Source organism: Cicer arietinum, chromosome 4 (assembly GCF_000331145.2).
Source record: "Cicer arietinum cultivar CDC Frontier isolate Library 1 chromosome 4, Cicar.CDCFrontier_v2.0, whole genome shotgun sequence".
NCBI classification, from domain to species: domain Eukaryota; kingdom Viridiplantae; phylum Streptophyta; class Magnoliopsida; order Fabales; family Fabaceae; genus Cicer; species Cicer arietinum.
The window spans coordinates 56649566-56659734 of NC_021163.2; the positions used below are offsets into that span (position 1 = coordinate 56649566).

The window sequence follows — 10169 nt, forward strand, 5'->3', positions numbered from 1 at the left end:
TTTTCTACCAAAAGTGTCGAGTAATTAGAGGGAATCTAGTCGAAGGCAAATGATTCGGTAGACCAATACAACATAAGATCCACTGTAAAAATCACTTGAAATTTTATCGATAATTGACAACACTTTTCAAAAGTAAAGATTCACAACATTTTTTGTCTTTATAGTTGATTCGATGACCTGATTAATATATAATAAAGGGGGAGAAAGTGGAAAGTTTGGTTGGTACTATACTGTGGGGTTCAATATTTCTGTTATATCTCTGCTAACAGACAAGAGAAATTGCTCAGTACAGGCGGGTAAATTAAACTTTCAACTTACATTAACATGTTGGAGAAAATTGTTCAACAGAGGAAAACAAACAAATCTTTGTTAAGATGAGATGCCTATTAATCAATGAAAAGTTATTCTATGTATACTATACAGATACATTACTAGATGACAATGAAGAGCTAACATATGCTTTTGAAAAGATTTAAGATTGGAATGATAATGATAAAAAATACTTTATACAAGATAAACTATATACATAGCTTATCAAGGCAAAGGCACAGGTAGTTTCCATTTAGAAAATTCGACCAAGTTTCTGTTTACAAACGATCCATTATGCAACCAAAATGTTTCAGCTGATTGGTGAAATTGCCTCACTTTCCTCTGCAGTTCCCACATGATTCCACGCATTGCAGAACAAGGTTCTGAATCTGAAGCATAGATCCACATGCACCTAACTTGTCGTCCGCGAGCAATTATTGCTTCTATGTCTTTATCTGCACAAATAAATGAAAAATTAAAAAATTACATTCAAAGCTAAGGGCAAACGGGGTATGGAGTATGGTGTATGGAAGAGGAAGGTAAATGGCAGAGCAATTTGACCTGGAATGGATTCCAAATACTGCAATAGTTCGGGACCTATTCGACTGGATGGCCACTTTATCGATATCTGACTGTAATCGATGACATTCTGGAACGGTAATTCTATTTGATCCGATAATATAACTGGAACACATTCCTTTCAAATGAAAATATATGGTTATTTCTTATCATTTAAGCCAGTCTATATGGAGAAGAAGAAAGAGGGAGGGGAGAAACATACCACAAAAAAAGACTCATAAAATCGAAGGGTCCAAGATGACTCCCCACGTGGAGCGAGGCAAAACTTGGAATTGCGCAAGTGTTCAAAATATTCTTTCCTTCCAAGCTTGTCACTTCCACTGAATTTCAAATCTGGACATTCCAACTGTTTATACCATCAATATATGCTTCATAAAATTATTTGTATGATCTTAAAGACTAATCCTAACTTGAACAAGCACAAGCATTATCGCAATCAAGTCACTGCAACAAACATTTGAGAAAATTGTACAATATTCTGAATGTCAAATAAATGAAATTAACTAGTGTAATTCTCCTGTTAAAAAAGATGGTGGGAGAAATTGCTAGGAAATATCTGAACAAAAATACTAACATGTAATATGAAGAAACTTAAGAATTCTTCGACATCCAATGGAAATATATTACCAAATAATTGACAATGTAATTAGGTCTAGGGGTGTTCATAAACCAAAATACACCAAACTGAACTGTGAAGAGGTTATTAAATGGAAGCAAGGAAATTTTTGCATGTTCAGATTTATGAACTCTCCGTTTGATTTTGTCCTTGCTGTTTGAGGAGGTGTTCTTGAGGGGAAGTCTTCATAATATAATGCTTGAGGCATGTAGGAGAAAATGATCTCTGGTTTTTGTTGTGGTGAAATGCTGCTTACATGAAGAAGGATTGGACAGATTTTGTATAGTTTTAGGATACCTTTGTTTTTATATTCTCTTTTTGTAGAAGCCCCCTTTTTTCATGAATGATCATTTTTACTCATCAATTTGAATTTAACTAACTCAATGTACTCCAACTAGTTGCAGCCTGTGCACTGGGATGCCAATAAATGATATTTGTTGTTTTTTACTGAGTGCAGGGATGCTGGTATTGTTATCTTCAGCATCCGGTTTTCATTATTAGTTGGTGAGCATAATGCTTATTGACCGGCAATAAGGACAGATCAGAGATTATGCAATAATAGGCTTTGCACTGTTTTATATACTATGTCGATCTATACAATGCCATGCAACCACTATGTCATTTTCTGAGGGCTACACAGTATAGTAATTTAAAACTGTTCCATGATAGCAATTTAGTTTGTAACACAATCATAAATACTAGTCTTATGAATTATACATAAGAATATGAATTGGTTTTGATATTGTGATATGATTTGTCAATTTTTAATTGATATATGGAGTAGATGCTAGTTAATAAAAACAGTTTTTGAAATTCGATCAGTTCAGAAAATCAGTTCAGAACAGTTCGGAGAACCATTTCATAAAACAGACTGGAAAACCAGTTCAGTTCGTCAATTTAAAACCGGTTCACTGAGCTAAAGTTCTGGTTCAGTTTGGTTCAGGGGTGTTTCAAAAACAAACCGTTTTGGTTTGACTGAACTTGTTTCTAGTTCAGCTTTCTCTCCTGAAGGGTACCATGACTACCCCTTATCCAATTAAATGGAGATTATTATCTATCAACCATCACATGGTTTGCTATAGCATACCATATTCTGAACGTAGGTAAAACTTTCATTTAATAGAGCTCAAATTAAAACACAACCCTGAAAGACAGTATTCTGCTGATAAAAAAAAAACTTCATAAAACTAACCAGTCACTATTAAAGATGACATACCTTCTCTGGAAATTGTTTTGAAAGCTCTATTAGCTGAAGACGACCAGCTTTTCCTTGTGCACGACCTAAATAGTTTGCCAAGTACTTTCGCTTAGACAGAGGCAGAGGCTGGACCATGGTAGACCGAGCCCTGGTCATACCATCTTCGACATTACCTGGAATGATGATATCTTTCCATGTATTAAAGGCACTAGTATCTCTCTTATCAGTGCGATCCCCCTACATTGATTTGCCAAAGAACAAACTTTAAGAGTGGATAACCTTTCATGACAACTTCTTGGGCGACTCAAGCCCCAATAGTTAAAGATATCAGAATACGGAGATTTTTCAACTAAAAAATATGAAGGGTAGGTTTGGAGGAATAAAAGAATAAAGGCACTAAATTGTATTTTTGGTCTCTTATCTTTAATTTAGGTTTCAATTTGGTCTATTTTATTTTTGTTCTGAAACTGCCAGTTATTTTTCAAGTTACACCAATGTTGTCCCTCTTTTATTTATTATTCTAAAATGGTCTCCTGTTTTGGTTTAACGAAAGTTATACCAAAATGGTCATTCTGTTTGTTCCAAAACGGTCCCTTATTTTGTAAATGTTATACCAAAGTCGTCATCTCCATACCACAATTTAAATGTTAACTACTGCTTCAATATAACTTCGCAAAATTAGCTACCATTTTGAAACAAAAAATAAAAGAGCAAATTGAAACTTAAAAAAAAGATACGAGACTAAAAGTATAATTTAGCCAATAATAATGGTTCAGCAATCTCAAATTTTATAATTCACCAGAACAGTTATAGCAACATTTTGGTATTCGACATCAGCATTCCCATACATAATAAGCTATGTTGATTTCTGGATTGAATTTTCATCCTGCATACCACCTTTTCTCTCAAGAGGAACGCTTTCTCTTTATAGTACAGATGATCAAATTTTTAAGCAATGCTTCCAAGAGTATATGAATATGAATTATTGCGTAGTTTTTTTTTTTTTTGACTGGATTACTACTTCTGTTGATCACTAGGATTTATGTAGTCTCAGTTATACTGGATTGTTGCTTCTGTTCTGTTTGAAGCTATTAGGAGTAAGTTACAGCTTAGGCTTCAGAGTTCAGACTCCCTATGACTCTTGTATTATATGTGCGGGTTCTATCATAACACATAGTAAGAAATAAGAAATACAGTTAATTAGTCAGAAAGTCCTTTCAGTTTCTCTCGCCCATGTTCGCTCTATTATCAAACACTAATAGCCTCCACAAGTAAAGAGGATTGTGTTTTTGAGCAAAGCTGCAGCAGGTAAAATATAAGAGGGAATTATGAGTCATTTCTAAGGATGCATCTGGCCAACCAGGCAACCAAAATCAACTATTGGCTCACCGATAAAATAAAATAAAAATTATGTTTTTGTCTGGAAGTACGATCTGGAGCGCAAAAAAACTGTTTTCAAAGAGTATGTGGGGGTCGGAAAAGAAGCCCTCACAATTATTGTATATCTGTCTCTGGATCAATGGGTATCCAGGGTGAAAAGAGCAAGAATGAGACACAATGGTGCCTTGTCTGAGAATTCAAGAGCCTAGTCTCTGCCACTCAAAACTAACTAATCTACATACCTCTAGTTTCTCTGCCTCTATTTATAACAACCTATTTATTCTATTGTCCTAATAGCTTTCATAATATGGCCTGCTCTTAACTCACTAACAATTTCTAACTTAAAGAGCCTCACCCACTTGATTCCTTGCCCATCTGGTGTAAGCTTTCCTAATTGGGGACTGTCCCTAAAGCAGAAATTAAATCTAATAAGTAATCCCTTCCTGGTTGAGTGATGAATGAAGTCTTCCTCTGACTACTTTCACACATTACAGTGGACCCTACAGGGACTATTTCCTGTGAAACAATACTCTGCATCCGATTTTCATTCCACCAACAGCTTGGGGTCTGAACAGAGACAGCATTCCACATCTTATATTTATGAACTCTTGTGCTGGGAAATAGGCCAGCATCGAGAAAGGTGGTCCCATCACTATTTGAATCCTTAGAAAAGGCACGCGACCTGTCTGCCACCTTGGGGTAGTAGTTCTCTCAAACAGTCAATAATCTATGTTAGGATAACTGTAGCCTGCCATGATCGCAAATCCCCCATCATCCTCCATAAGATCTCCTTCAAATACAAGAATCCAATATGTTCCTCCTTGAACACAAACTTGAGCTGCAAGCACTCTCAACAATTCTTAAAGCATTAGCTTCTCCTATCTTGAACAGACAACAAAAAGTTCCACCTATTTGGGGAGCCCTAAAACAGGTGATCGTGTAGTTCAATTAGAAAGAAATATAAATAAACTTTAGTGTATCATCCTCCAACTTTTAAACAACGAGTATTCAGGAGAAACAACAGTGTTTTCCCTAAGAATAAGAGAACCTAGTCTACCACCCAAAACAAAATTCCCAACCAAATAACTCCCTCTAGCTTCGCTGCCAGGCCAAATAACTCCCTTTAGTTTATATCAACTATTCTATCAGCTTTCCATACGAATCTAGTTTATAACTAAATACCAATGCCTACTGTAACAAGCCCTGCCAACTTGATTCCTTGGCCCATCTTGATGTAATCTGTTAGGTACTGGGTTTGGGCCTTAGAACAATAAAGGGGTCAATTGGAGAATTGGTTACAATATGCTTATGTGGCAAATCTGTTAGAGGAGACATTAATGAGCGAAACCCAGTACCTAACATAATCTCTCCTAATTAAGACCTGATCCTAACTCCTAACATACCCACAAACCAAAGAGAGTGCAATTCAAACTTTACTTCTTAATTAGTCCAAAGCTTATTCTTTAGAAATGTAACATAGCTAACAAAATAGCAATGCAATATTCTAAAACGAAATTCTTCATGTCTTTCATGTTCATGGCAAGGACAGAGGAATCTTAAATTCATTTAACCAAAGGTAGGTACTCGGCTACTCGCAACTCAGTTCATGCAAACTTTTAACTTTTTCCTCTAGTTCAATGAAAAGAAAGGACAAATCTAAATGAAAACCAACATTGAGAAAATGAAGGTTAGGATATGTTCAATACTGGCTCGTTGTTATATCTGTGCCGTTTCACATTACATTTGGTTCTTTTTTCCTCAGTTTGTTCAAAATCCAAAATCATAATTCTATCTCCTAAATTATTAAAGACATTATTCCACCAAACACAAAGTTCGCTTTTCCATTGTCATTTCAGTGTTTCTGACAAACATACAAAACCAACAACTTTAAATTGCAGGTCCCAACCACAATTGCGACCACATCACCTAGATTTTGTGATCTCTACAACTACAATTGCAGCCTCGCTAGCCACATTTTGCATGATTTTCATCAAGTCAGCAACAACTAATTAAAACCTTTGATAAAACCTGTAAACTACAAGGAAAAGTAAAAGCTCACCTCAGGTGTAAGAATAATTGAGCGATTTATATATGTTGCCCAAGACTTGAACAAGTGAGCTCCAGCTCCACTGAAAAGGAAGCAATTAACAAAGCATGTATTAGCTAATAGGAAAGCCAAGCCAACCAATGTCTAAATCCAAAATAATTACATGAACATTCATATTTTTATTAAGCTATAAAACACAATTGCTACATGCTTTTCAAACTGCAAAAAAAAAAAAAATCACCAGCATTATTACCTCGGGAAAACAAATATGTGGTTGCGGCCCCCAGATAATCGAAAATACGGCATTTGGCTAATAACCTAATCATCACAGGCAGAGAATTTCAGCCAAGTAATTCCTAAGTTGCATTCAAAACAAGATAATACTTGTTTTGCACTTACAGTATAAAACTATTTTACATATGCATCCAATCAAATCACACTCTGATGCCCTTTTATTACATTGATCCCTAAAACATCTCCACAGATATCTATATAATGAGATATAATTGGATGCAAGTATAAAATAAAAAAGTTTTACACCGATAGTACATACAAATTAAATCCTTAAAACAATAACAATGCAATTTCAATTGAGGAAATGAAAGAGTTTTTTCTGTACTTTAACATAAATCTGATTAATTTCTTTATCATTAAGTCCACCCATCATTCGCGCACATTTAACATACGACGGAACAAAGAACAAATCTGCTTCCTCCTTCTTTCTCGTCCTGTATCTTGATTCTAAAAGTAACTTGTGTATTTTCACCTACAAAAGTAGTAAAATAGCATTGTTTCAAAAATCATCCCAAATTCCAACATCAAAATTTTAAATTAACGGCAACTGCCACCACAATCGAGGCTAAGTGCATGTTTAAATTGATAGTAAATTTTAAAAAATTACGGTAACACCACATTGTAATTTAACAAAATCATAGTGGCACACACCAAAGTCAGTGCAATCCAAATATGGGATCACAACGCGGCGGAGACATTGTGAAATTACCTGACTACCCCACTGGCCTTTCAAGCAAGCTTCAGGGGTGATCTTACCGTCTCTTCCGCGCAAAAGTTCATTTAAACCGTCGATCTCGTTTTCATCGTAGACGTAGATCTTGATGGAGAGTTCATGAGATTCCGGTAACCGGTGGGACCCAAGGAAGTTGTGTTGTGACACGTTGGATGAGAGGTTGCAAGGAGCGTCTAAGAGTCTTGTGAAGAAGAAAGTGGCGGCAATTAGGAGTAAGGACCCGATCTGGTGTGTGCGGGTGCATAGTGGATGCTGCTGATGGTGCATTGTTGTTCTTGATTTGTTAGTGCTTGAACTCAACATTGGATTGGAAATGGAAGAAGAATGAGTGGTGTGGTCTGAGAGAGATTCTATTACAAAATGAAAAACGCATCGTTTCTTTCCTCCGATAAATTAAACATTCTTTTTATTCCCGTATGTGGTAAAATTGAAATGTATATATTTTTATTAATTTGCTCGTCCAAATTGTAAACATTATTTCTCATTTTACTTTTAATTTTTTTTTATTCTTTTAAATAAATGAAATACAGTGATTGAAAAGAACACAAATACAAATTCTTTAAGATAAAATAAATTTTTAATTTGTAAATATGTTTATATATAATATGTAAATTTGAAAAATTTAAAGTGATCAAAATACCTATATTTTTTGATATGCAATCTAAAGTAATTGTTTGTATTAGATCAAAAATAATATGTGAATTTGAATAAAATAAACACCGTAACAATATGAAAAAAAAAAATATTAAATAACGTTGAACCAAGACAATAAAAAAATAATATATACTCAGATGACGAAATAACAGAAAAATAGGAAAAAATATATTTATATAAAAGTCATTTATTTAAATAAAATAATAGAGAAAAATTGATACATAAAAGTGGTTCCGGATAAAAAAAAATGGCTTTAATCATCCTTTTTATAGGATGAAGAAGAAATAGACCTTTGAGAAAATGGTTTGCTTGGTGCATCTAGGTTATAGTAATATTTAATTGATTTATTGATAATTTTCATTCTTAAAATATTCAAAATAACAAAAAAAATCTTTGACATTAGGTGACACGGTGAGGCTTATGTGACACTCACATAAATAGATCAATTAGTGTGAAATAATTTGACATTTCAATGAATGTTTTTAGAGACTATTTTAATAGTAAGTGAATATTTTCAAAGACCATTTTGAAAACATCATTTTTTTTATCAATTTTTTTTTCATCTATCTCTATCGTTCTTTTCTCTATCTCTCCCTCCTTCCTAATCATTTTTGCTCGTATTTGCTCTTTATCATCTTTTTCTCATATCCATCTTCGTGTTCTTCCTCTCTCTCTTTTCTTCCACTCTCCCTCTTTCATCTCTCATTCTTGTTTTCCTTTTCATCTTTGACCTTTATTCTTCGTTTTTCATCTTCTATCTCCCCTTTTACTTTTACAAAGAAATAATAAATAATTAATTTCAATTTGAATACCACAAAAGATAGAAAAACTTCAACAATGAAAAATCAATTTTCAACACTATTTATGATCATTGAGTTATTTTATAAACATATTTTAAGATCATTTAATATCATGGATAAAGTCCAGGACAAAATTTTTCTAGGAACAAATTTTTGTCTCAAATTAGAAAATTGTTTTTATTGCTAAAAACACCAAGAACAAAACAAAAGAGAAATATAAAATGCAGAAATAAAAGATAATGAAAAAGAAATATCAATGTCGACTAATTTGAAACTTCAATTGCTCACAATTGAAGCAATCATTATTAGAAAAGATATCTACACCTTTGATGTTTATCTCTAAAAAAATTAAGTCTCACCAAGAAAGAGAATAAAAAAAAAATCTAATATTATTCCTTGAGAAGATGAATGAGGAACGAAAGTGTTTAGTTAAGAAACCACACAACAAACAACTAAAATAACAAAATTTTAACCGAAAAACAAAATTGTGAAATTTGTGTAAATCAATTCACGAGTGGTGTGAATCGATTCATAAGTGACTCAACAATTCAATATTTAATTCTTGAACATGAATCGATTCATACAATGTATAGGTCGATTCATTCCATTTATTGGGAGTTTGGTAAGTTGATTCACATATCCGATGAGTCAACTTACATGCATGGACAATCTTTAAATCAATTGCAGGGGACATATGAGCAATTAATGTAACTCTTGAATCGATTCAAGCTTTCAAAAATCACTTGAAAATGATTTTCAATGCAATGCATGACTTTAAAAAATGCTTCTAACATGCATCTAATGTTATGCATGATAAAATGGAGTTTTCAAAATATTTTTTCTAATTCAACACCTTGAATGAATAATGAGAAGTAAGAGATCAACAAAGGCACACAAAACCAGTCTATATAAAAACTAGTTTTATCATACATCAAAATATAGAGGTTGCTCTAGGAAAACTTGCATTTACAAACTCTATCATTTTTATGATGGCAAAACTTCACCAATTTTTGTTGAAGAACTTCTCACTATCTTTAAAAAGGAGATGCTCCCCCTAAGTGTCGTGGTTGTCACATGCTTAACCTTTGAGACTTGTAACTTCTACAAATTTTGCAATACTATATGCCCTTTGACATTATAAAAAAGAAAGTAACAACCATAATATTACGAGTATCGAATAATTCATATATACTACAGTTTTAACTATAAGTCTAAATAATGCACACATACAATCTATAACTACTCAAAAAATGAATTGCAATTCATATAACATAGAATGTATTATAGAATCAAAAATTCATCAAAGGGAAATTTAACATGGTAATCAAATACAATAACACACATTAAGTCATTAAACACAATAAATAATCATTTTACCAATACAGACAATATCAATTTAAACCAAAACAAAATCTAGAATGAAAATTAGTACTACAAAAGGAATTAGTGGCATGACACTCGAAGCATACAAAACATAAGATTCTAAGTTGAGGTGGAAAGGGAAAGGTCATTGTGACGGTAGATAAGGATAGATGGAAATATAGAAGTAAAGACGCTCT

The 10169-nt window shown here is 33.3% G+C and overlaps 1 protein-coding gene across 1 annotated transcript; it reads right to left on the reverse strand.

Annotated features, from left to right (window-relative positions):
• Nucleotides 1-297: 297 nt before the first annotated feature.
• Nucleotides 298-7555, reverse strand: LOC101498610 (probable glucuronosyltransferase GUT1). The gene is made up of 8 exons (XM_004498322.2): nucleotides 7133-7555; nucleotides 6749-6895; nucleotides 6383-6447; nucleotides 6142-6211; nucleotides 2721-2939; nucleotides 1091-1234; nucleotides 871-1006; nucleotides 298-764 (listed from the first exon to the last, which is right to left on the reverse strand). Exons 1-8 carry the CDS (start codon nucleotides 7457-7459, stop codon nucleotides 535-537), a joined length of 1338 nt encoding a protein of 445 aa, XP_004498379.1. The 5' UTR covers nucleotides 7460-7555; the 3' UTR covers nucleotides 298-534.
• Nucleotides 7556-10169: the final 2614 nt, after the last annotated feature.

Coding starts and splice junctions, on each gene's coding strand:
- LOC101498610 (XM_004498322.2), bottom strand. CDS start 7,459: ATGTTGAGTTCAAGCACTAACAAATCAAGAACAACAATGCACCATCAG. Junction 6,896..7,132: donor AAGGCCAGTGGGGTAGTCAG/GTAATTTCACAA, acceptor CTACTTTTGTAG/GTGAAAATACACAAGTTACT. Junction 6,212..6,382: donor CACATATTTGTTTTCCCGAG/GTAATAATGCTG, acceptor CTTCCTTTTCAG/TGGAGCTGGAGCTCACTTGT.